This window comes from Falco biarmicus, chromosome 7, assembly GCF_023638135.1.
Source record: "Falco biarmicus isolate bFalBia1 chromosome 7, bFalBia1.pri, whole genome shotgun sequence".
NCBI classification, from domain to species: domain Eukaryota; kingdom Metazoa; phylum Chordata; class Aves; order Falconiformes; family Falconidae; genus Falco; species Falco biarmicus.
This window is the reverse complement of record NC_079294.1, coordinates 1,472,134-1,499,484: the sequence shown is the minus strand read 5'-3', so window position 1 is coordinate 1,499,484 and position 27,351 is coordinate 1,472,134. Positions and strand designations below refer to the sequence as shown.

At 48.1% G+C, this 27,351-nt stretch overlaps 1 protein-coding gene across 1 annotated transcript in view; it reads right to left on the bottom strand.

Moving 5' to 3' along the window:
- The window catches only part of LTK (leukocyte receptor tyrosine kinase), a 96,738-nt gene that overhangs the window by 5,398 nt on the left and 63,989 nt on the right, over positions 1-27,351 (bottom strand). The window contains exons 10-24 of the mRNA XM_056346818.1: positions 25,216-25,310; positions 20,150-20,251; positions 18,136-18,313; positions 17,467-17,617; positions 15,821-15,952; positions 15,118-15,274; positions 14,076-14,258; positions 13,434-13,532; positions 12,791-12,943; positions 11,907-12,017; positions 11,064-11,250; positions 10,106-10,196; positions 7,153-7,217; positions 4,545-4,674; positions 2,071-2,168 (exon numbers count right to left, since the gene is read on the bottom strand). Coding sequence (XP_056202793.1) covers positions 2,071-2,168; positions 4,545-4,674; positions 7,153-7,217; positions 10,106-10,196; positions 11,064-11,250; positions 11,907-12,017; positions 12,791-12,943; positions 13,434-13,532; positions 14,076-14,258; positions 15,118-15,274; positions 15,821-15,952; positions 17,467-17,617; positions 18,136-18,313; positions 20,150-20,251; positions 25,216-25,310 — 1,932 coding nt within the window. The remainder of the gene's footprint in view (positions 1-2,070; positions 2,169-4,544; positions 4,675-7,152; positions 7,218-10,105; positions 10,197-11,063; positions 11,251-11,906; positions 12,018-12,790; positions 12,944-13,433; positions 13,533-14,075; positions 14,259-15,117; positions 15,275-15,820; positions 15,953-17,466; positions 17,618-18,135; positions 18,314-20,149; positions 20,252-25,215; positions 25,311-27,351) is intronic.

The window sequence follows — 27,351 nt, the reverse complement described above, 5'->3', positions numbered from 1 at the left end:
GACCCAGATCTGGTAAAGTGTTGCTTTGCTGCTCCTGCTACCTGCGGTGGAGCCAAGCAAAACTACACATGGGAGCAGCCAGCTGCTGGGGCAGGTGTAGCCTGTGACGAGTGGCAGCAATGACTATGTGGCCAAGACTGAAGGATTTGTGTTCACCTTGAATACGCATTCTGAAAAGAAATTCATTAAAAATCATAGCACTGGTGGGGGGGTGTCCTGTTCGCTGCCAAGAAAAAGGAGCTCCTTGAACAACTCATGTTTCTTCCCACTGCCAGCCCTGAAAAATCCCTCCAGATCTGCAAGCCAAGCTCAGCTTTCTCTTCCATCAGCAGCTGTGACTCCTAGACAAGACCTGCCCTTGGTGACATCTCCACAGCCCCACTAGACCACTTTTCCCCCAGGGTACTTGCTGTCCGCAGCAAGAACCTCCCCTTCCCGACCCGCTCCGAGCAGCACTAAGGCGCAGGAGCCTGAGCACGGTTCTCCTGCACTCTTTTCCTGAACTGAGGCTGAAACAAAATGAGTCCCTTCCCAGGTTGCCTATACCATAGATCCAACAGTGCAAAAACTGACCCAGAGCCTTTTATAAAAAAGCTATGCTGCTGTTAAAAGACTCAAGCACGTTTCTTCCATCTCTTTCCTGAAATGGAGATCAACCCTGGGCAGTGACAGCTGACCTGTCCCCTTGGGACCAGCGTTACAAGCTGTATGTGATGGCTGCTGGGCTCAGTGACCTACGATAAGAAAACCAGGGAACATCTACCTGACAGGAGGAAGGAAAATTGGTTTTATAAAACTCCTGTGGAGAAAAAGTCTGTGCCGTTTCTATTGGACTTCTGGCAGCAATCAAAATCTGTGCCGGTCATAAACTCAGCAGATCAGGTGGGCAGAGGTTGGTGAAGGACATTGCTATTACAGTAAGGGTTGTTAACAAGTAATGCTGTAGTGATTAACTTTAAAGTTTCCAATTAGAATACGGATCCTCTCAGGTACTTAAAAGATCCAAGAGTCAAAACTTGTGACATGCTTTTACTGTTCCTCTTTTTTAAGGGCAGAAAAGTTTAACCCTTTCTTCAGAGGAACTGATTTGTTGTTCCAGGATGAAGGAGGCTGAAAACTTCCTCAGATGCTCTAACCATGAGGCCATAACATATTCCGTACCCCCACGTCATGGCTTTTTGCTCCCATTGCTGCTTGGCACTCGTTCCCCGCAGTCTCCCCAGTCCCTGTCCCTCGTGCCCAGCTCTGCCCCTCTGCTCCCCACAGGTAGCCCGTGTGGGGCGAAGCCAGGCGCCCCCCACACAGCTCCCAGCTGCTCATGCCACCCTCCCGCGCCGGCCGCCCCCGGCTCCGCACAGCAGGGCTGAGCCCACACCGGCCAGCATCACCCAGCAGCCGGCCAGTACCACCCAGCAGCCGGGCGTACGTGGTGCCTGGGACATGGCGAGCCGAAGCAGCTCTTCACCAGAAGCAAAGGAGCCCAGTATCTGACAGGGAACTTCAAAAGGCAACAGTCCCAAATATACACACGTTGTATAGATACATAGATACAATAACCCTTACATCTTCGATAACACTCGCCTTATTTGATTATTTATAAAATAAGTTTACATATAATAAGTTTCTTATAAAATAAATTTATTATTTATTATATTTGACGCCTGCCACCTCAACATTTTTTTTGCTCTGCGAACGAGGAGAAAGGGGCGCGACCAGCCCCCTCTCCCCCGTGCTGGCCGTGCGGGGGGCGGTAGGGCAGGGCCGGGCGGGGGGCGCGGCGGCCGCCGCGCCTCAGCGGCTCCCACGGGCGACACCGCCCCCTGGTGGCGCAGACCCACCCGCACACCCGCCCGCCCCGCAGCCCGCCCCGGGGAGGGAGGACGGGGCTCTCCTCGCCCCCCGCAGCCCGAAGGGCAGAGCACGGCCTGACTCCACCGCAAACCAGTGAGACCAGTGGGACCAGCCCGGACAGCCGAGCCCGAGCCCGTGCTGGCAGGGGAAACGCCGTGCTCTGTGTAACCCGTGAGCCCGTCGCCCTCGGGCCACACCGGAAGGGGCCGTTCTCCTCACCTGTGGATGAAATGATTCTCCTCCAGGTATCTGCAGCCGCAGGCGATGTCCCTGGCGATGTTCAGCAGGTCCTGCATGGCCAGCGTGGACGGCTGGTTCTGGGGGAGGCGGCGGGCCGGCGAGGGAGGAAGAGCGGAGCAGGACACGGGCCAGGCGGGGACACCGCAGCGGGCAGGGCGATAAGGCAGAGGCGTACCCGCGGGGCCAGGCGGGAGCAGGGAGGAACATAAGCAGACCAAAGCGAAAAGAAAACTCCTGTTTAAGCCAAGCGACGCTGAGGTTTCCCTTCCCCTCCCCGAGCAGCGCCCAGGGACGCAGGGCCTGGCCCGAGCAGCCCCGGTGCGGGGATCAGCCCCGCTGGGCCCGGCTGCGGGACATCGGAAGCCAAGCGGCCTTCGCAGGTGGGGGGGAGAGAGCATCCCACACACCGCTAAAGAGTTAGTAAGTTTTCTACAGCAATTAGCACATGAACCTCGGGGGGAGCGCGGGATGCGGGTGGGCAGCGTCCCCCACCCGCTGTGGGGAAGGGCAGAGCCCTCGGAGCACGGCAGGCGGGATGCTGAGCCGCGGGGCTGCGGGACGGCACCAGCCCCTCCTCACCCGCTCCCCTCACTAAGAGCAGCGAAGCAGCCCCTCTCCAGCAGCCCTGCTTATCTTCATCCCATAAGCCCTGTTTATCATACATCCCATGTTTACTTCCCCACAGGGAAATTTCCTTGGTGTTTCTCCAGGAACTTCTGTACTGCTCTCAGCAAGGATGGGGAGGAATTACTACACTGCTGATCAAAAGCCCAAGAGATATCAAATAAATTGTTCTTTATAAGGCTGCTTTTGTTTCTGGATGCTGTTATTACTGTAATTTCTCATGCTCAAACCATGTAACATACACTACAGCCACTGAGCACTATTTTTACTGGCCAGGCAAATTATTATACAAAGCGCTTGGATATCTGCCCGGGAGAACTTTGACAGCCATAAGCAGGCATTTCTGGAGAGGAAATGAGGAGCAAGGAGGGGAAATCGAACCCCAGGCGTCCAGACCTCCCTGCTCTGGGATGCCTCTGTCGGAAGAGGTGGGTGGACGTGCCCTTTCCCTGCAGCCAGGGACACTTGCGGTGAAACCCGTTAATGCTGGGGCCACTTCTGTGTTCAGAAAAGGTGCATTGGGGAGCAGGTTTTTCAGTGCTAAGGGGACCTGGACTATTGTATTTGCTATCCGCGAGCACACCGGCTAACATAGCGGCAGGTTTGGTTTCACATCATATTTAAAAAAACAGTTCTTTATATTACAACTATACATAATATTCAGATAAGAGTATTTATTTATTTATTTATTTATTTATTATTCTCTGCTGCCCACAGGCTTTATCTGCTCACAGAAATTGTACCAATTTCACTACAAATGCCAAAACTCCTCCATCTGGGTGCTGTAAGCGCGTTTAATTAGTATATTTACTCCTGTATGAGGAAGAGGTTAAGCTCGACCTTTCAACATGTTACTACCAGCACAGGAGCATGTGCATGTGAAGCTGTATGGTCATAACTATTTGGGGTGCACATGTGTGTGGAGAAGCAGCTATGCAACTGCAGCATGCGGTGTAGGAGTGCATGAGGCACCAGCCAGCCACCCCTGGCCCTGCCGGCAGCCAGCACAGGCACCTCAGTACAGCAGGGAGTAACAGCATCAGGCCTAACTCTTATTTTTTTATTTTTTTTTTTATTTTTGGAAGCCTCCACTCAAGAGATATATACTTATTTAACAGAGGTGCCCAGGATCACACTGTTCAGAAGAACACATACCTGGAAGCAGCTATTAATTATAGGAACACCGAAACTAATTAATTCCAAATATTCATCATACTTGGTTGGCATTAATATTGTATTAGAAATCAGAGATAATTTGCAAAAACCCTCACAACAGCTTTCGTAAAAGTGGTGTTTTCTTAAACAAAAATATTTGACCTGATAATTTCATTTGCATTGATTTAAATCCCTGTCACAGTGCTACTGTGTGCAGGCTCAGCTCTTCAGCTGGTTTTTATGCATCTCCATATGGTGCTGATGCACACCTGCTGGGGACCTCGTGCTACCAATTCCTGTTACTGCCTATCAGTGTCGGAACTTCAGCTCCTTGCGCACCATCACGGCGCACAGAAAACAAGGCAGACATTGAGGAAAGCAAGCCCCGTAATTTGTAGTCTAGTTGGCAGAGAACTCTAGAACGGCAGGACAGGATTTTCCTCTTTCCTCCTCAGTTACTAATAGACTGCTATTATGTTTCTGGCGCTGCTTTCATTTTCTCTCACTGACCATCTGCTTACGTCCAGTGGATAGATGTATGTATCCTGAAGTTTGTAGGGGCTGGGACACATACACAGCCCTGCTTGGCTTCAGGGCCTTTATCCAATTCATAAAAATCATAAAAAGCAGGCATAGTAAAATCAACCACAAGTCTAGCAGGGAAGTTCTCTCACCACTCTGGGTCGATTCTGCCGAAGAAAGCTCTTCATATCTCCTCCAGCCATGAGCTCAAGCAGAATGAAGCGAGGCAGCGTCTGGAGGCTAACCCCGACGCACTGCACGATGTTTTGGTGATTGAACTTGCTGGAATCCAGGATCACAGCACCAGGGGAGAGAAAGACAGCGTCAGGACCTGGCCAACAGCCATCACGCTCACTGTGCCTGGAGCTCTGACAACCTGGATCGGAGCAAATCCTGAGGCAGAGCATGCTACCAGGCAAATTCCTACTCCAGCCATATCGAAATGCCCCCCGGACTATGCCAGCCCATGACCATGGCTATGCTGCCTGGCTTTGCCTCTGAAAAGCTTTCAACAGATGTGAAAAGCTGACAGTAGAGCAGAGCCTTCTGCCTGTGAAGGGGGAATCTAAGGGACACACTGACTGAAAGATGGGGGTGACATGAGAGGGAAAAGGAAGCTTAGCACCTCAAATACACAAATATTATTGGTGTTTGTGAAACAGAACCCTGACCGATGGGGATTTTAATTCAGCATTGGTTATTTTAAGTATACATCTGTCTAGTTTGGTGGACTCAGTTCAGTATGTACTCTGCCAAAGAGGGACTCAGCTAATACCTACTGCACCAGCTGCTTACGTGATGGCTTTCTGCCTCTTACAAAAGGACGCTGAGATTGTCAAGAAGCTCAGTAAGACTCGGTCATTAGGAAGCAGCATCTTCCCTTGGATAATGATTACCTGGATAACACAGGAACTAAAAATGGAAAGGAAGCTGGGGAAGAGAATCACGTGCTACTAAGTGAATCAAAGCACTCTGCAATCGATTGAAATTGCTCTAAAATCCTATACATCAGTGTTACCTCCTGCTCAGCTGCCAAAGGTCTCGAAGACTTTAGGAAGTGACACTGTCATGAGATTCATGCCTTAATAGCAGAAAAACAGCATCTACACATGAGCTCGGCCAGACAATGAGAAGAGGAATTTCTTTGTTGCACAAATTAAAAATGCATAAATTCTGATCACTTACTATTAACCTTCACTATACTACTATTTGAAAGTCATCCTTGACTATACTATTGTTTTAAGGTTCTGGATTTGGATTAATGAAGTAAATTCCAAGACTAGAAGCTTATAACAATAGGAATGGCTGCCTGTTATCTTTTCCAGGCAGGTTTTATAGATCTCATCGTTCACTGTCGGAAGGTTGCATAGATGAGACCTTACAAAGGTTCTGTCAAGCTTGCAAAGACATCAAAAGCCAGAACACATCTAAGAGAAGCAGCCACAGAAGGGCTGTGCCCCACCTCTGCGAGCCACATTCACCGCCTTATCCCTACAGAGATTTCCAAGCATCTCACTCAATTATTTTTGTGCAAAGAAAGGGACCTTCACTGCAAAAAGCGCTTACCTATGGCAAACAGTTCTGCCGATCGGAAAAGCAGAAAGGCTGCACACACACTTAGCTACTAACTGAAAGCCACAATGGGAAAAGCTTTCCACACCTTCTCCTTCTTCAGCTGCCAAACCTGCTCTTACAAAACCTCTCACTGTTATTTGCAAGAGATAATGTAGTTAAAGCCCTGGGCTCCAAGGCTGAAAGCTTCCCCCCAGCACACAGCCTGTGCGTACTGCCCTCCCTGGTGCTGGCCTCCAGAGCCTGGAGCTCTGCGTCACTGCGCAGGGGGCTCTAATCTTTACCTCTCCTATTGCTTGCCATTTCATCATTGAAAATGTTTTGCGAGGGCTTTGGGACATGATCTATACTAAGTAAAAGGGCAATGGGATTCTCTGAAAAAGAAAATGTTTCAAACGCAGAATGTGTTTGTATAAATATGTGCCTTTTTACTCCTCTGAACATAACCAGCAGAACCAACCAGCAGAAGTTGAGATATACTGCTTTGGGCTGGGTTAATTTTCTTCACAGTAACTCATATGCTGCTAAGTTTTGGATTTGTGATGAAAACAGTGTGGATAACACGTTTTAGCCATTGCTGAGCAGGGCTCACACAGCATTAAGGCTGCTCACCCCTCCCCGCAGGGAGCAGCTGGGGGCACAGCCAGGACAGCCCACCCCGACTGACCCCAGGGACACCCCATACCACACGGCATGGTGCTCAGCAATAAAAGCTGGGGGAAGGAGGAAGGAGGGGGTCATTCGGAGTTTGGCATTTGTCTTCCCAAGTCACCGTTATGCACGATGAAACCTCGCTTTCCTGGAGGTGGTGGATGGCCAAACACCTGCTGATGGGAAGCAGTGAATGAATTCTCTGTGGTGCTTTGCTTGTGCATGCAACTTTTGCTATACCTGTTACATTGGTTTTGTCTCAGCTCGTGGTTTTCTGATTGTCTTACCTGTCCCACTGCTGCGTGGGGCTGAGCTGCCTACTGGCATTAAACCACGAGAGATGCGCAACAAAAGAACCTCAGTTACCTCGTTAGAGATGAAAAGTAGCCAAAACCAGTAACTCATATGCTATTAAAATGCCATCTGATGAAAGATAAGGCTGGATTTCTTTTCCAAATCCAAGCAAGTGGATAAATTATTCTTATTACATGCATTACTTTTTCTCCCCCTGCCCACCATCAGAATAAAAACCTGTACCTGATAATCAGCGCTTCCATCAGGAAATCCATCTCATCTTGCTCAGAGCAGACTTCTGGCAGGGTCTGTTGAGAGATAAAGACAGTGAGGACCATCCCACCAAAGAATTGAGAGCATTTAGGTGACTACCAAAGGAAGAGAAAGAGAGAAAGAGAGCAAGGGGGAGAGAGCAAGGGGGAGAGAGCAAGGGGGAGAGAGCAAGGGGGAGAGAGCAAGGGGGAGAGAGCAAGGGGGAGAGAGCGAAGGAGCACGAGCGAGCGAAGGAGAGAGAGCGAAGGAGAGAGAGCGAAGGAGAGAGAGCGAAGGAGAGAGAGCGAAGGAGAGAGGGAGCAGGAGAGAGGGAGCAGGAGAGAGGGAGCAGGAGAGAGGGAGCAGGAGAGAGGGAGCAGGAGAGAGGGAGCAGGAGAGAGGGAGCAGGAGAGAGGGAGCAGGAGAGAGGGAGCAGGAGAGAGAACAGGAGAGAGAACAGGAGAGAGAACAGGAGAGAGAACAGGGGAGAGAACAGGGGAGAGAACAGGGGAGAGAACAGGGGAGAGAACAGGGGAGAGCGCGCGAAGGGGAGAGCGCGCGAAGGGGAGAGCGCGCGAAGGGGAGAGCGCGCGAAGGGGAGAGCGCGCGAAGGGGAGAGCGCGCGAAGGGGAGAGCGCGCGAAGGGGAGAGCAGGAGAGAGAGGGGAGAGCAGGAGAGCGAGGGGAGAGAGAGCAAGAAGGAGAGAGAGAGCAAGAAGGAGAGAGAGAAAGAGAAGAAAGAGCATGTAACGTGAATGATTTCAGGGAACTATGAGGAGGGTCTCCTCTGCAGTGCCCAGTTTCTCAGGCTGCATGTGACCCACTGGATTACAGTTACCGAGGGAACTGGTGACCTGCTCGGAGATCTTTTGTGTGCATGTAACTAAACGCAGCGTTCTGGAGCAAAACAGCTTCAGGTACACATCAAGAAAGGCATTAGGCACTTTAAAATGAGAGGTGTTAACGCATGTCCCTTTTCCATATGTCCCCATCGCAGCACATGCTTGCAGCCAGCTGCGCTAAGCCACGGCGCCAGCGGCCCTAGGGCTGGCTCTCCTGCAGCAGCCCTGGGCAGCACCTGCCACCCATGCACCGCCTGCTGCTGCACCCACTGCTTTAGCATTACGCGCTGCCTTGGGCACAGCTGTGCCTGGCGCCCGCTGCCCAGCTGCACGCGGAGCGCTGGCACGGTCGCTGCCCGCTGGTGTGGCTGGCATGGAACCCATTCCTGTCATCAGTAGTGCCGGCTGCAGAAGGCAGGGTCACAATTTGCTATCAGAAATAAGTGATTGCTTCACCCAGCACACCACAGATGATCTATTGCGTGGGTGGAATACCCACAAACGATGTGTGGGGTGTGTTGCAAACACATTTTTTAATTTATTCCCTGTCTGCACCTGTTTCTTCTGGAAAGTCACATCAGGACTGGCATGCTCCATCAAAAAGCAATGTGAGCATGGTCACAGCGTGGATTTCCACCAGGGAGAGGAGCAGCCTTTTGGGGATGCTCAAGGTGTTGCTTTGCAGGGAACCAGGTGAACAAGCAGCAGGTGGGAGCAGCAGAGGCCTGACAAGTACCCACCGTTGCTGAGACTTTCAGAACTGGTGACACCCTCCCCGATTACCACAGGTGAACAGCAGGGCCATATGCTTCTGCCCGCCACTGCCATGCTGCTGCCTGCAGCCTGGGCAGCTGCAACTGCTTACCAGTGTCTGCTCTGGGCTGTTGTGTACATCCCTTCAGAGGCACAGGGACATTCCTAACAAAATGCCAGAATGTATGGCCCCTGCACTTTTTTCTTTTCTTTTTTTTTTTCTTTTTTTTAAAGACGGTGTTGAAGGACAGGACAAACAGCAACCAAACTTTATATTAATGAAGGCTACGTTTGGGCTGAACTCATAGAAGTTCATAGACTTGGTTCCCTGAGTCACAAGCTTATAAAAGAACAAAAGCAGGTTATGATCATCCTTAACTTCAGGGTTGAGTAACTGACAAATCCTGATGTAACAGTAGCAATTTCACAGAAAACCAGCCTGTTTTCTCTTGCCATTAACAATGTGAAACAGCATGATATCACAGCAGCATATTTAACACTGTGCAATAATAAAAGACTACCCGAAAGTTTCACATACGGTAGACAAACACTACTCTCAGTATAAAGGAAACGTAACTGAGAAACAACACAATTTTTTAAATATGGCAATGTCATGTGAAAACTTAGGAGTAAGCACTCAACACCACTGAAACACAGAAGTAATAATATATAAGTATTACTACAAATGTTTGCTGCTTGCTGTCACATAAATGCTTCATACTAACAGTAATTCTTTTCTTTACACAAGATTTAGAAATCTCCTTCTAGTCCACTATCTCCCCAAAACATCTGTTTGTTGCTATTTTTTCCCCTTAAGTTTCTTTTTTTCTTGGCTGCTCAGATCTATAAATCATTGTGGCAGAAAAGCCATTGTGGCCGATTCTCAGCTGGGGTGAACTGGTGGCACTCTGTTGATTTCCAGGGAGCTATAATTATTTATGTCAAGAGAGAATTTGTTGTTTTATTTTAACTAATTATGTTATGCAGTCTCCAGGTGACCGATTCATGCAACTTCCCATCTGAGGGCACTGATTCTGTCTCTCCTGAGCGGCAGGAACGGAGCTCACAAAGCAGATTGCCCTTTCTGGATTCCCCTCCCGGGCAGACCACACCTTACAGCACTATGCAGCAGACAAGACAGATGCTTTACTTTCAACCTGCTGCTCTTGCCACACAACTCAAAAATCAAAGCTTATAATTCCCGGATGCAGCAGCATGTGGAAACCTGCCTCATACACATGCATATGTCATTATGCATGTGATGAACACGCATCTCCAACTGCAATAGTAATAAGGTAATATGGCTCTTATGGGTAGTTATGGTTGCATAACAAAGGTGTGTTTACTGACCTTGATAGCCACTTGAAGAGGGTTGGGGTCCCCTGCAATGCCCACCACGGTTCCCTCATAAACCTCACCAAATGCACCATGTCCTAGTGCCCTAGAAGGGGGGGGGGGGGGGGGGGGGGGGGGGCGGTGGAAGAGAGAACAGATGTTACTGTGGTCCTGGATCCAGCCTTGGCCAAACTCTTCTCTTCATCCAGTACAAGAATAGGAATAAAACCTGCTGTAAGAGATGGAATCAACAACAGAGTTTTGTTTCCATCTCAAAGCTTCTGAAAATAACTTCTCAGTATTTTCCACCACTGTCACTAAAGCAGGGAGGTTGGGTCCTTAATGGTTCAGAACAAATAAAGCAGCCTGCTCAGTCCTAGGGCACTATCACCACGGATGGAAACAGCAAGCCAGGAAAGAACTGGAGAACAGAGTAAGGTAGCTGCAAGCTAATATCCTCAGAAGATGGTGCAAGACAGCACATAAGAATGATGAAGTTTTTCCTGCTAAAGTTTACATCGCTCTGATCAGTACCATTCGGGCAGTATGGAGCTGAAGGGCAACAGAGCATGTATTTCCATGTGACAGGAAAAGCTGAAACAGAAATACTGCTATAGGTCTGGAAGGGAGTTACTGCCAGGTGGCAAGTGTAACCCAGGGCATCGTGTGAAAATGTGGAGCTGAAATACCCTACGCTGTGTGTGGGAACATGGAACAGGAGGCTCGTGAACTTATACTTCTGCTCGAGGGCTTCATGGTATCAAAATATCTTAGGGAGCGTTAAGTGTCACATCTGTCATATTTTGGCTGGCTTGGACAAGGTGCTTTCCAGCTAGTCAGACAGGTGGCCCTCGCCTTCTTCTCTTGGATGCTTGACAATGAGTAAAACAAGCATGGGAGCGCCATCCCTGCCTTTGCTTCAGGCTGCCTCCCCTCTCCATGGCCAGCGAGCCAGCCCTGCAGCAAGCCTTACCGCAGCAGAGAGATGTTCTTCCGTGGGATCTCCTTCAGCTCGCTCAGAGTGGCGGCCTTCCCTGCAAAGCAGTAGTTGGGGTTGTAGTCTGTCATGATGGCTGATGTGCGGATTTTGCTCAGTTTATATTCTGGGCTCTGCAGTCGTGCTCGGGCTCCTTCCAGTTGCTGCTTCCTAAGGTGATAAACTGCAGGTGGGGAGGAAAATAAAAATGCACAAACAGTATCGACACCTGGAGAGAAAAGATAATGCTGGCCACACAGAACAGAAAGAAACCAACTCTGTAATTAGAAATGCTCAAGAAGCACCTTTAGCTTGCCAGTATCACGCTCTCCTCCATGCTCTGTAGCGATCTAGTACAGGCTATGCAAACTGCCTTATTCCTGCAGAATCCTAATTACCTGGGAGCGATTAGGCACCCTCTGCTTCTCTGTACATTGGCTGAGGAAAGGGTGCTCCACTAGACATCTTGCTGGCATCGAGTCCCCAGAAGCACACCCTCTCCCTGAATGAATTATAGGCTTTACTACTGCTGTGACTGCAGCCTATATAGCAGTGGCTGCTAAACAAATGCCTGCTAAGAGGGCTTTCCAAGCTCTTTTCTCTGTAGAAAATACCAGGACAGAGCAGTCCCTACCCTTTGGGATGACCCTTGTGCCTGACTGTGGGGTGACGATGTTTTCTATCACTTCTTTCTCCCTGTCCCTCTGATCCCCCCCTTGGGGGATCACAACACTTTGGCTCCAAGCATTAAATAAAGGTGTGTGGCCAGGTGGCCTTCTTTTGTCTGATTTAACCAGGAAAAGCCAAGTCAAAGGGTGATAAGCAGTAAGTGTTCCTTACCGATAGATAGGCTGCCACAAGTGAGGACCATTCCAAGCACCACAATCACAGCCACCACAGCTAAGAGGAGTGGGAGAGGCAGGTGTCCCTCTGGGATAGGACCCTGTGGCACTGGGGAAAAAAAAAACCCAGAGGTGCATTAATCAGAAAGCAACCAGGGCTGCTGTAAAGCACCACTCTAAAGGTCACTCCTACCTCAGAAAACAATACAGACATTATGGCCAGACCGCCTTATAAAAATCACGGCAAATTCCTCTACAGCCCTGGAGATTGCAAAATTACCCAAATAATTCTGAAATCATTTGAAGATAGAAAACTAACTGGTAAAACACAGATTTCTTATCCAATTCTTCACTTTTTTAAATAAATGGGTAACATCACTGCTCAGAAGTTGAAACTCTCTACAGTCTTGATGCTTTGGTGTTCCAAGAGTCTGTGTCAGGAAATAAAAGCAAATATCAGGCATCAGCTGAACAGGCACAGTGGGCAACTGCTGTGGAAGGAAGTAATTTGTGGCTTAAATAACTCAGCAGTAGGGGTGGGTGGGTGTGTGCATATATGTACACACTGGAGAGGTATTTACGCTTGAATATCTGATACACTGTGCCCATTCAGGGAACTTCAACTGTGTCTCTTTATGCATATTTTACCTTCTACCTAATCCAAACCTGAACTTTGGAGATGGTGACAGAGACGCCACTCAGTGTGTAAGGAAAAGGACATCAGGAATTTTCAGTCATATCTTTGACTGACATTTGTCCTAACACTGTGTTTCCTGGAGCCGCTAGCTGTAACCTGGGGAGCTGACCATCAAAAAAGCCAGGAGGAGAGATCATACCAAGAATACAGACATTATCCAATGAGGATAAAACTTGACATCTTACCAGTGCAGGTGACATTGTCATTAGCTAGCACAGCCCCCATCTCGCATTGGCAGACCGGCAGGTTGGTGTCGGGGTCCCGCTTGCAGTTGTCCGAGTGGCAGTGGCTGCAGTTAAGATAGATCTGAACCTCCACCTCGCCGTGACTCTCCATGGCTGAGCAAGGAATCAGACGATAGACGGGCTTAGTTCAGTTTTCCCATCTTGTTCCGGTAAGGACAAAAACCCCAAACCAAAACGCAGCAGGCACCTACAGCTTCTCTCCTTCTCTGCAGGAGAGCAGATAGCCCAGCAGAGTGTGGGCATGACAGAAACCTGGTGGGGGCCAGGAGGGAAGAAGGTATTGGGTCCCTCAAACAGAGAGCTCTGGAAGCAATTTGACCTGAAAAGGTCTGGGACTGAGGATATGCAGTTGAACCTGATGACTGGCATCTCTCCTGGCCTAGAGATTGAGAGGAAAAAGGTCTCAGAGCGCTACAGAAATACTGAAAGAAATGACCACAGCTAAAGATCTGATCTGCAGATCTGCCTGAATAAACCGCATAAAAAAAGCAAAGACAGGAGAAGGAGTGGGAAAGAGGAAACAGAGAGGAAGAAGGAAAAAGGAAGAAGAAAAGAACTAAAAGGAATGAAAAGTATAGTGTACCTGCCAGGGGATGCAAGAAGATCTCTCCAATGGGGTTCACAAAAGAGATGCCATCCTGCCCACCGGCTGTGATATCATCATTATCAGAGGCATGCCCCCCTGGGAAAGGAGAGCATGGCTAGCATCAGTGCTGCATGCTGCAAAAACGTGGTGCTCTGAAGGGCTGCATTCGTTCCTGGCTCTTAGCACCTGGGGTCACTCTGTAACCTCCCAGTGATATTAATACGTATGATGTCCTTGATGGATAAATGCTCACTTGACCCAGCCAGCACCAAGGTAGTGGTGTGTGAAGGGTAGCGAAGTGACTTATTCCAGTGTAGGCTTCTCGGTTTAGCATGGTAAAATATACATGCAGAACAAAGAAATGGAACATCTTTCCTGGGCAACTTGGGAACGAATGGCGGGGTGATTTCCGCACACCTTCCAAATACTGAATCACACAGGAACACTTCTGTAACCTTGATTTCCCCAGTTAAAGAGCGATGGCAGGGAGCAGGGTGGGTTTCACACTGTTCAGCTTGAAGTATCGATGAGCCACCTTCTGCAGCAGTGTACCGCTGCATTGCGGGCTCTAGCCCTTGACTGCGGGTGCTCTGAAGAGCACAAAATCAGGCATCATAACTATTGCTCCAGCAGACTTACCTCTATAGCCTCCACCGCCGCCACCAGAAGTACAAGCTCCTCCTCCCCCACCAAAGCCACCAGAGGTGGCCCACTGGAGCTTGGCTAGAGCTTGGGAACAAGCTTGACCCCCTTCTCCACCTTCCAGAAGGGACTTCCCAGCCTGAGGAAGCAGACTGTCATCTTGCCAGCCACCACCGCCACCTTCAGCCAGAGAAACCAAAACAAGAGCAGGTGAGGGAAGCACAAGCAGAGGAAAGCAGGAGAGAGACTGCAGAGAGGTAGAGATTGGCACTTACTAATTTCTGAACTGCCTGCATTCAAGTTAACTCCTTCTTTAAGGTTAAGAGAATATACAGACAAGCTCCTTGTTGCCATGGATGACAACGAAGTGGAAATGTAACGCACAACCTGTGGCATGCACGGCATAGCCAGCACCTTAGCACTAGTGGCATTAGGGAAACACAGACCCACCCTCCCCTTCAGGGTAAGTGCCTTGGGCTCTCAGCCCTGGGCATGCCGAGTTCCCTGGGGCAGCAGAAGCAAACTGGATTTCCTCATCCCACTCTAGTGGCCCCTCCATGAGGCTATTACAGCAGGAGCTGGAGAATCGCTAGAGTGTCACTGGAGTTTTTGGTCTCTTAGGAATGGATTCTAGGCACAGATGTTACAAGAGTATAAATAAGCTTCCATTTCTGGTGTAATTCCCGTGATAGAATTCTTGTTGTTCGGGTTTCAGGGGAGTAACAGAGGAAAGAGTCTTCTCTTCGAAGGCCCTTGTTACGGTGTGGAGGAGTGGGCTCCATCCCCAAAACATCATTTTCACTGAGTCATTCCATAGCAGAGACGAGTCTGCCTATGCAACAGCCTCTACCAGACCACTGATCACCTTATGCATTCTTCTTTACCTGGTGACACGCCACACAAGACAACATCCATTCCAGACTACAGCACATTTCTGACAACTACTGCCACAGAAAAATCCCCAAAGACCCAAAAGCAGCCCCTCACTTCATGCCTACAGGACAAGGTGTGTGTTCAGACACGTGGTTCTGGTGCTCACCTGCTGCCCCAGTCCTGCCGCTGACGCCGGGCACTGCAGTGCTGTTCTCAAACTGCTCCAAGGGGATGGCATCCAGCGAGCTGTCCTGAGCCTTCAGGTAGGCTTTTCCTCCTCCTCCTGCTGCGATGAGCAAAGGTTCGAAAATCCCATCCTTCTGCTGGAAAACCCCCCATCAAACATCAGAAAAACTTCACGTCCCTTGCATACGTGAATCACATAAACTCATCAAAAATCATGAAAGCATCCCAAAGGAGAGCGGCCCAAGGCCAGGGCAAAGCTACCGACTGTTTCCTAAGTTCATTACAAAAATGTTTTACATTGTATTCCTGTGTACAAAGCAACTGTTTAACTGAACACCAAGGTTTTGGAATTATCTTTTCCTTTAGGACTGCTGCCAGTATTAAAGGTGGTATCCTGATGTGATTCCCAGACCTGGACTGTCAAGAACCAAGGAACCAGTTCAGCTTTGTGACAGCGACAAGTATGATCAAGGATATGACAAGAGATACAGATTTTAAAATTGAAGAGACAAAGAGAGACAGAAGGAGAAGGAGGCAAGGAGGGGCAGGAGGGTGAGAAGGACATGCCTTTTTCATCACCTCTTTTTAAGAACTGTGTATCGTATCATACACCGTGATCGACAGTGGAAGCTAGTTGCTCTGCCAGACACTGCTCAGGCAGAACACGGAGAGGAAATACTTACCCTAAAGATGTAGGTTGCTCCTCCTCCACCCCCCCCTCCTCCAGCCCAGTCCTTCAGGTGCCTTTTTTTTTGGTAGTCTTCTTCAATGAGAGATGACTCCCCTAAGCAGATCTTCTGGGTTTCAGAATTGCCCTGAAAGGAGACAAGAGGTGCACTTAGATATCAGCAAACTCCAGGTCTTGAGAGTTGTCTGTATATCTCAGTATAATAATAATGTATTGTTTGTGATGTATATCAGGCGTATATAAATCAGTATATAAATTATCTTTGCTGAAAGGGAACTCTTCTATGAGGACCAACATCTGAGGGGTAGGTCTGTCTGTTACCTCTGATTTGCAAACCCACATCACACACATAAGTGAAAATACAGATGCTCACAGAAAAAACCAAAGCTATACAGCAATAACTCATTGATAAATACGTAATTCATATTTTGCAGTGAAGGTTTGGAGCTGCAGAACTTCTTCAGAGAAAGGAAAACAAACATTAGTTACCCAACATATAGATTCATCAGGATTTCCAAAGCCAAAGAAAACTGGGCTTTGGAAGTGGGAAAAATGAACGGAAATTTTTCCAATAGCACCTGCCAAAGGGAGCCGTTTAGTGCTGGGTTATGCTTGGCAATTTGGAGAACCAGTCATGAAGTGCAGGGGAATAACGGACAACTTTGCAGATAATGACCCAAGTCTAGGGAGTGCACTGGAGAGGGAAATGCAGATATATAAATGCATGTTTTAGTACAAGAATTTTATCTAAGTATCTAAAGTGAAGAAAGGCTGGTTTTAGAACCAGTTGCAGCATCTGTATAAGGCATCATATGCTCCAGGCAAGGTAAATGGTAACTTTGAATGCCTACAAGAATAGTGTATACAACCCAAAACTTGGGAGTCTGTCTGGGGGGGAAAGAGAAAACATTTTTTTTTTCTTCCTGGGCAGGGGCTGACAGATCTCATTTCTGGAAAGATATCAAAGAATTCCTGTTGAAGAGGTAATTTTGGGGCTTAAGTGATAAAAGGACTTTCAAATCATTGGGTCTAGAATTAGAGGACACATACAAGCATTCACATCATCAATTTGTTTCTCATGAGTGGGTTTTTTTGTCATTACAAATGTCTGATCCAGGGGCCACTGGCGTTAGTGGGAATATTGCCACTGGGTTTGATAGGCTTTGGATTCAGACCTTAGTCTTTAAGCTTAGAGAGTATCCGGCACAGTGCAGCCACAACACTGCTGGATGCTTCCATAAATAATATAAATTTTCTGAAATCCTGGCAGACAGAAAGAAACCTAGGCTGTGGAAAAATAAGAGTGGGAGCATACAACTCTCACCTACTAGCTCCCTGCTTAAAATAAGCAGAAGAAAGCTGATGAAGAACTTACTTCAAACACCAGGAGCTTAAAGCAAAGTTCCTGTGGGCTTCATATTTGTTTGTTCACTTTGGGATTGTTTTTCTTTTCAGAGTTCTTTATATTTGTTTTGAGATTCTTTCTGACTTGGTTTATTGGTTCTTCCCAGCCTCCTGACTGGATTTCATTGCTGGATTCTGGGATTTCTACCTTTCATCATCAGCCCCCAAGCCACCCACTGAATCTCACTGAATCGTATCTGCAAAGTCTCTGCCCTCATGTGCTTGTGCAGTCCTCACCCCTGGGCAGGCATCCTCCCCCTGCTGCCCCACTAAGATGTACAGCAGCTCATCTTTCTCCAGCTGGAAAGTGGCTGAGATGAAGACCCCGTGGGACCTCTTGTTGTGGTTTTTGGCCCCCTTCCCCCCAGCTGCTCCGTAGGCAGAAATCCTGGAAGAAAAAGTAAGCAGTTAAAGAGAGAAATCTCACACTTCTCATCCCCAAAGCAATTCCATCTGCAAACTCTCCCCAGCCTGCACTTCCAAACAGGCATTGCTTCAGAGCAGGCTCTCCTGCTGCTGCACCTTCTGGCTATTCTTTATCTGAGACCCATGTAGCCCGACGGCGCAAGGGGACGGACCAGCTCTACAGCAGAGCACTACAGGCAGAGACTTCAGGAGCTGCTACGACCAGATCTAGAAGACCGAGGCTTTGGGACTGAAATGACGGCAGTACTTCCACTTGACTGCATGCCCACACTCGTGGTTCTGATCTCTAAGTCACCACTCCACCCTCCCATGCTCCGCAGTAGCTCAGGCACAGACCCTTACACTAGTGCTCCTGTTCCCCTCTTACTTCACCGCCCCCGCTCGCTCAGCACGGACGGTCCCCACCCTCATGGTTTCCGAAACCCCCCAGACAAAAAGCAGCCGCACGTGGCCACTGCACCAGCACACACTGGTACTCGCCTGTATCGGTTTGTGGCCGGCACTCTCCAGACCTGCACTCCCCGGAGCCTGCCCTCCTTCTCCACAGTCACCGACACGTTGCTGTTCTTGTAGGCGCTGTCGCACTGAGCTTGAGTTGGCCCATGTGGGCCACTGGCACCACACGTCGTGAACCACCAGAGAACAACAGATGTGCCCCCTGCGGCCGAGACAGCAAGAGTTGGGGCAGATCTGAGCCTCCTGTTATTTCTCAGACACATGCAGTAACTCACAGAACTATGTAACCAAAGGGCAAGTGTCATTGAAACAACCAGCCACCCCTGTGGATATCTTTTTTTCATGATCCTTCAATAACAAAATAAATACTATTATTATTCACAAAGAACATTAATGATTTTTATATAAAAAATCCCAGATGATCAAAAGGAAGACCATATTGCTACAGTGTATGCTATCTACAGAGCTTTAAAATTCAATACATCTATTTGCTCACTTGTTTATTATAATTATAGAATAAAATCCTTAAACTTGCATTTACAATGTTGAGAACTTGAAAGCCAGTACATGCTAAAGTTAAATTACCTGTTCAACTTTAACGTGGCTCCCTTGTAATACAATCCACCGAGATACACCCTTAACTGTACGATCGCAGGGTACTTCCATTATCCCAACCTCGTGCTAGTCCCAGCACCACTACTGCTCTGTGCATAGACACCATCTGCTTTTTTCCCCTCTGGCCTGATTTCCTGCACACCATTTAATAAATCCTGGGCTGCAGAGAAACCCCATCGGCTGCAGGGGGAAGCAGGGGGGGCTTCTGAGAAGGGGTTTTATCCAAGTGTCTCACAGACATCATCACATCTCTTTTCTCGATGCCAGTATGAGGCAAGGAGATACTACTCAACTTCCCAGCTGAGAACCGAAGCGTGTATACAGGAGCAAAGGCTGCAAACACCTGCCATTCAGCTAGTGACCACCTGTGAAACACGGTGGAAGTTTTAAGGGGCTTGGCTCAGGTTCGCACCAGGACCTGTGGCAGCTGCCACAGTCAGAGGACAGGGACAGCCTCTTGCTCCTTTCAGGAGGGACCTTCTCCTCCAAGCAAATTTTTTCCTGGCTCTCATTAAGCATCATTCTTCCATTTCTACAAAAATGCGGCAGATAACCACCTCCTCCATTCCACAGCCCTTGCCCAAGACCCAAACCTACCCATCTTGTCTGGTGACTGAGATGAGGCCGAAGAACAAAACTATTCAGCGATGTATCCGAGGCCTGCAGGCTGCAGGGCAGGCACGAGGGCCAGAGGCAGAAGCAGGGTGGCAGGGGACAACGCTGGCTGCATTACAGCAGTCTCTGCCCCGGAGAGCTGGCAGCAGCACAGATCGGCACGCTTTGGGTGGGCACAGCCCTCAGGAGGGGGCACAGCCACACGCAGGTGTTGGCTGGCAGCAAAGGAGCCTCAGGCACAAGATTCCCTCCCCAGGCCCTGCTTCAGACAGCTCTTCTCAACCACACAGCTGCTCTCCATCCTCCAGAGCGGCAGTAAACTGGTCCCCAGTGTCTCCCGTACTCCTAGTTTTTCATCCATTTTTCCTCCTCAATAGATTTCTAGATCCTCCCTTACTTCCCCTGCCTCCCTCTTCACCTTTACACCCCTACATCTCCGCTCGTTGGTTCAGTTTCACTGCTTACTAAGTCCCAGTAAACCTCTTCCTACCCCCAGCTTTCGGTACTGGTCTACACCTTTCATTCCTGAGCTGACTCTTGAGTCATGCAGCTTCTGCTTTTACTTAAAGCTTCTTTGCTTGAAGATTCTGCTATTGTTCATAAAGATCCTGCTGTTTAAGGGCTGGCAAGTCAGGCTGCAGCAAACTGCTGTCCTGTGGCCAACGGCCACCTGACACGGCCACCACCTCTCTGGGACGGATGAGACCTCGTTGCCCTGTTGCTACAAGGCAGCAGATCGCACACCTGAGGTGGGCAGGGAGCCGCCTTTTACAGCCAAGAGACAGGTTTGCAGTACTGAATCGCATACCTGGGAGGGAGGGCTCTTCCAGGGGGTTCAGAAGATGCTCATCCAGGTTACTAACCTCCCGTGGGTACTGGCGCTTCCCACTAAAATGATTCGGTTGTCTTCCTGTAATTGTAGAATGGATGAGAGAGATGGGAGGACGGTAGAAAAGAGAGATGGATAATTTAAAGATAACATGAATGAACCAAGTACAACCATTTGGTTAAAGTAAGTAAACAATATCTTGGGCAGAAAAGGTGTTCTAAAACAATCATGGGTTTTTATTATTCTTTTGGGTCCATGCCTTGGGTTAGCTCCTTGTGTCTGTGCTGAAGGCAGTGCGTCTTCACACGAACACAAACCCTCCGTGTTACCTAACTCAGCCCACGCAGGCTCACCACCCGGATAAGCCCCTTGGCCAGCCGGCGGCACTGGCTGTGATCAGAAGAGGCTTCAGGAGAAGCAGTGTGGGAGAACAGATAGCAGGTGTTAATGCTCTGCTTTGCAAAGGGCGGGTGGCAATTCTGGGCAGGCAAAGGCGCGGAGGTGTAAAGGACAGCGATAGCATGTTATCTTTGCTTCTGAATGGCATCATGGTAAGTAAACCAGCTTAAGAGATCGCTCCCCTGTCAGCAACCAATTTTGAGCACCTCGGACCTTGCTCAGAGAATAAAATACTAAATAAAATTACATGTCTCACTAACATACACAGTTAAGAAACAGCACCATACCCGTGACACAAGCTGTAAATCTCGGACAAACCTTTTTGAAAAACAGCATCACGCTACATTTCTCACCAGCGAAACAGGCCTTTAAAAATCAGCCCTTTCTCAGGGAGGAGGGGCTTCACAGCAGTTGCTGACCCAAAGCACCTGAGTGCATTGAGAACACCACACTAAAGCTGCCTTACCACAGGAAAAAGTAAGATCAGAACCCTTGCCCTAAAATCTGTAAGCATCCTGTTTCAATAGTCAAATTACCCATTTTATGCAGATATTTGATTGGAAAATCTCTATAAGAAAAAGGAGAGTTTTCCTTCCATTTTCTGAGCCCTTAGTTCATTTAATACTGAACATTTTTCACCAGTTGGAAAACATTACAAATATTTCAATTTGTTCCAGTTGTGAGAATCTAACAGCTGTTTGATGCTCTGTTCAAAAGAGACTCACTCAGTTCCAGCTGGACAATTATCTCCACCACAAAGCCACTGCTCTAAATAGCGATAATTAACACCCTTGTTAGCTGTGTCAGAAAGGCCAAATAACTAATTGAAGCATGGAGACCTTGCTGAGCTCTTACTCCTCAGAATATTCCTCCGAGGTCTGCCTGAAAGCACATTGATGGGTGGAAGTAAAAGGGAGCTTTGTACTGACACACTGTTCATAGCGAGATAGAGAACTTCAAGGGATGAAGTTGTCAAGCCAGCAAAAAATGAAATTAACCCAACACAAATGAACTGGATCAAAGACAAGAAGAAAAATCAAACGAAAAAGACAATGCATGGCCAGAAAAGATGCTTGGTGTCCCAAGGCCTGCACTGAATTACGAATCCCAAGGGTCATCACAGTTTCAGATACTTAGAGATGTACAAGAAGTCTGGTTGTGTTTGCCAGAGCAAAGGAATGTAAATCACTCTCTGAAACAGAGTCGGTCTGTGTGTCTGCACTGATTTTTTTTGCAGCATCCTGACCGAGTATCCCAAGGCAATGCCTCATTTCCAAACAAACAACCTCTCCTCCTCCAAACAGTCACAAACCCTCACGTGCTGGAAGAAGGTTTCTGTTTCCTCCGTGCTTAGCAGCAGACAAGCTGCAAGACAGGCTGAGCATCACCCTGTCCACATGAACTGTTAGAAGGCTGATATTTTATACATATCAGAGGTCAGGTGGCATTTCCTACAAACATGGTGGAGCCCTGGTATCCAGGGGCTGGTGCTCCAGTCTATTTTAGCTTCCATTTCCTCCTCTGATGGCCAGCGTGTTGTCTGTAAGTGAATGGAAGGGCACAAGACTTCATTCATGTTAAGGTGTCCAGATATCAGAAAAATGTAACCAGAAAAAGATGAGCACAGGACTCCTTCCTCCAGGATTTAGCTAATGCTGTTGATTTCCACACCGAAAATGGAGTGAGGGAAGTGGAAAGAAGAAAGACAGGGCATCTCCTGTGGGCAAAAAGCTAAAGTAACTCACTCCTACTTCTCTGTCTCTGGGACTGTAGTGAAAAAAGCTGTAGTGGTCCTGTGGCCGGGATTAATCAGAGTAAGGTGCCCCACAGGATCCTCAAAGTGTGCATGGTCTGCTCAGAGATCCCACCTTCCTGAGGCAGGCTGGAAGTCTCTCCAGCTTGTCCTAGAGTGGGACAGAGAATGAGGAAACTGCACCAGCTTTCCCCTTCCCCATCCCTTTGGCTGATCTATTGCATTTCTAGTCAACACCTTCTTAAATCGGCAAAATGAGGCGGTAACGAGGTTTGAACTGCCCCCCCCACCAAGCACCTCAAGCAACGAGGCTGGCAGGTCAACAGAACCAGCCTTTGCTGGGTGGTCAGGGACTCCCAAGTCACGCACCAGAGATAGGCTATACAAAAGCTCTCTTTGGTCACTCTTCCCATTTATAAACCAGTCTTGGAAACTGTAAATGATGCACAGAAGGAAATGTCGTGCCAGGGCAGCAGAGTGCACTTTGACAGACCAGAGACCTGCGATCCTAACGGGAACAGCATTGTCCTCAGAGCAGCAAAAGGTAATAGCAGAAGCAGCGATCACACAAGCGCCGAGGAGGGCAACAACCAGCACCTTATTTGCTGTCCCAGCCCGCATTTTCATATTTAGACACCCAAAATGCAGACCTCTTCTCTGAAAGCACTAGTTAACTGCAGCGACGAGACACATTTGTGCTGTCCCCTAGAAGTCCTCACAATGAACCAGACCCATGTCACCTGGTCTGTGACACAGTCTTACACGAGGTGATTGTATGAACCAGAAGGTGGTTTCATCTCACCTTTTTCACAGGGAAAACATATGCCACTGCCCAGGAGGTGCCATCCAAAACCAGTCTGTTTGGTTTGTGTCCTTATTGGTGTCCCTTGAGCTGCCCTCACCACCCACTTGTTTTCCTCCTAAACCTTACTGAATCTTTCCTCCCAAGTTTGAGGTATATGGAAAACCTCACCTTCTTTCATAGTCTGCACGTAGACAAGCAGTGCTTTCAGAGTCTGCACTGGGTTTTGTAGAGCAACTGAATTGAAATAGGTGGAGAAAATAATATTTACATCCTAGTAAGCAGCAAATTCTTCCTTCCTGCCATATAACCTTCCTGCTGCCCTCATGCAAAGAATTTGCTGCTTGGATCTTAATTGGCTCCGTCTCTGACATCTGAAACCTCTCATTGCCAGGGAGAAATAATTTCATTACTGAAAACACAGCAGAGCTGCTGGGCTTCTCTGCCATCTAACTGAATTAAAGTCATGAGAAGACAAATGCAACGTGGTTGCCCTCAGAGGCGAGAAAACGTCAATTTGCAAAGACAATTCAAGGAACAGTGGCAAGTGCAACGTTTCTGAGAAATGTGTTTCCTTCGTGATGTCTGTCTTCTGCGTCAGTCACATATCTCTGGGTCACCCCTCCAGATGGCATCAGTGCCAGCTGCTCCTGGACATAAGTGCTATTTATACTAATTGAAAGCAAGGAGTAACTTGGGGGTTCTGTTGGACAAACTCTGGTAACTTTGCTGCAGCAGCATTTATGCAGCACCTATTTGCCAAAGGATACATCCCTACACCAGAGCCAGCAAAATTCTGTGGGTAAACTGGAGGCTGTATTTGCTTTCAGGAGGGCAGTAAACTCGAGCAGCTGGGGGCACATCAGCTGGCACAAGAGCATCTGGAATCACTCCCTTCAGTATCCTCAAAAGACTTCAAAACCAAGTGTTAGCATGGAGGTCCAAACACTTTGGTGTTTGGGAGCCAGGGCTGTTAAGGAGTTAGGGTGAATAAATGACATTACCATCAGGGAACATCTTTTCCTCTTAATTTCAAATGAAAATGTGCATGCTCAACATTTTATAGATGGGTGGTTTCAGTGCCCACAGACCAAAGGGACCGAGAACAGGAGACCGAAGGGGACAAAGGTGGGAAGGAAAAGGCGCTTTTGTCAATGAGCTTTTAACCCGTCTGTTCTGACATAAGCCTTCCCACGTGTGATGTCAGGCTACAGCTAGCTTCCACAGAGACGTGCTACCACCCTAAATGCTGACGCACTGCACGTGCGACACAGGCCCACCGATGCAGTTTGTCTGCAACAGAAGTCACAATTCAAGTGCTGCATAGTCTCCCATTTCTTTACAACAGAGCACACAGGTATTTTCTCCAAGTACAAAAATAAGGCAGCTTCTAATATTTGCAAGTGGTTCAAGTATCTAACCTCTTTCCACTTGTCTGCTAAGAAAATCCAACTCTTACTAACATGCTTCAGAGGGTAGCACTGGCTCTGCTTTACCATGGAATATACTGTTGTCAGCCACGTGTGCAGTAACAAAGCAAAGGAAAACACATCTGTTATATATATATATATCTATAACATCTAGCAGCGACAGTGGACGTACCTCCTTGCAGAGCAAAACAAACTTGTTGCAATACTCAAAACTTTACTGTCAGAGTCACTTTATTCCTTTGTTTTCTTCCTTTCCTCCACACTAAAATATGGTGACTTTCCCCTTTGATTTCAACAAATTCTCTTCAGCTCTCAACTGCCGGGGTGCATGGGTCAGCGGGGACTGCTGAAGGACAGGGTGATGTAATCCTTCCACTTAGAGGCTAAGGAATAAGTTGAGTGTTTCTTGCCAAGACACACAGACAGGTCTCAACTACGTGATACAGGATATCCCAGATTAGAGAAAAAAAGAGCACTAGGAGGCTGACACACTATAAAATTGCCTCTACTTGCAATCTCCAGTAGGTCTGAGATCAAATGGCATTGTGCTGCAAAAGCTAACACAAGTGATCCGAGAACAGAGCGTGTGTGTCCTGGATCTGTGGGGTGCTGATTACAGTACCCCAGCTCCTTAAGGGATTCTGCAACATTTGTGGCTCACCGTCAGTGAAGCAGTCCAGTCCAAACGTAATATTGTCGACAGCAATGTCAGCTCGGGAATTCCAGCCCCAAGTTGCCAGGAGTTGCAGTTGAAACCTTTGCAATAAGACAGAAGTTTTAGATAAGACAGACAAAGGGGCAGGGGGGGAAAAAACCCCAAAACCTAAAAATACAATGTTCTCATATCATCAAATCATGATCATCACTATTTAGAACGTTTCCTCCAGACAAGCCCTGCTGAGCAGCCAAAAGGGCTTGCTAGAAGTCTTATCCACATGTCAACAGTTAGTGAGGACCAACCAACATTCATATAACGCTACATTTCATGGGGAACAAAAATAAGAGCCCTATTTCCCCTACTATCTGCATGCACACGTAGAAACACAAGCTACTGTCCTTCACTAACAGTTATACACACACAAACATCCTTACTCAGTTGCTATAAACAGTCATTAAAACAGGGAACAGGGAATCAGACCTGTGCAAAGTGGAAGAGAAAAAAGAATAAAAACTGAACAGAAAAACAATATCCAAATAAACAGGGATCTGGAGCCTGCTCCTCAGCCAATGTAACTCAACAAGGTGACATGAGTTTATTTCAGCTGAAGGTCAGAACATTTTAAATTTCAGCCATAACTCCCTGAAGTATTATCTTTCTGGGCTGTCTCATCTTTTTCCACCATGACCAGGTGTTTAGCTACTTATCTAGGAGGTCTGCCATGTCCCAAGTGCGTTGCCATGTTGTGAATTCACAAGGAAGAAAGGAAATCGGCTGAGGGATCTCCCTCTAATGGATGGGACCGAGTTGTTTTTCATTAAATTTCAGAAATAAACAGATGTCTCATGTCCAGTCCATTTAGAGCTTATTAAAAGCATATGGAGAGGACCTCTACTGCTGTCACTGGTGAAGCTCAATGATGATTTATGAGAGATCAAGCACTGACCTGCCTATGCATTAATCATTAACCCTAGGAGCGCGCTTGCCCAAAATTATTGGCAATAAAGTATGTGTGCGTATTCCACCCACTGGCCAAATGCTGGTCCATATCCACAGTTAATATAACATGGCATAGCTGCATCAAAATCTTTAGGGATCAGCTGCTTTTACCCCAACTCAGGAATGGTCCCTGGTGCTTAAATGGAAGCGTTCACACCTACAGGGTCTGAGTACTCTGGGAGTAAGTGCTGGTGCAGCAAATGCAAATCAAGGGTCTCTTGAGTAACCACTGCCTTAGCTACGGGTTAGCAGGGGAATTTGCCATCAGATGTCCTTCCCACAGAAGCCTGCCTCTTTCTTAGCAGGTTTAGCAATACTTGTGCATTTTCAGACCTTGTACATCAGTCCACTGAAACTAGGCAGTAACTCCCCCAGTCATTTGATGGAAGAGGAAGTCACGGCACCCTGAGCCTTGGACTAGGGCACTTCTCACTCCGCTCAAGCTGCTGCATCTGGTCGGTGGAGCCAGAGCAGGAGAGGGCCATGGCTCTGCGCCTGCAGGGGGGTTTCTGCTCCAGCTGAGTAGAGTGGGAGCCTGGGGAAGCACTGCCCTCCCCCAGTGCGTGAGAATAGATGGCTCAAAAGCTCTGGGCTCTGTATGCCTCCCCTTCCTCCTAACTTCAGAAAAGGGGAGGAATTTGCCTTTTGAACTCTGCTGTGTTAGCCAGAGGGGTTTCCAGGGCTCCTGCTCATTGAGCTCATTTTGCTGACTCCAGCGTATTACACTCTCCAGCTCTCTGGTGTCTGGTCTTCTGCCTGTCGATTTTCCCTGATAGCAGCCTTTTTCCCTGTGTGTGTGAACCAAGCGACTGAATTTAGATGCCCCGCTGGGAGGCTGATCAGCAGACTGCGTAGTTTGTCCTCCTTCTCTCCTAAGAAATACATTCACTGGAGGAAGCTGTTGCTAAAAACTACTTATATATCCCCTCCATAGTCTTCTCCTATCCGCTAAGGCTGCTTTACTTCTGGCCCCATCAAGCCCTCCATGCCTTGCTACAGCAACTATTTGTGTTGCGACTCATGTCTACCCTTTCTTGTGTGATCTGTCCCCTCCCACCCTCTTTGCTCCGGGCTATCATCCCTTTGAGGAACCAGGGAAAAATATAACCCTTTCTCACAGCAAGAGAAGGACACATGTTT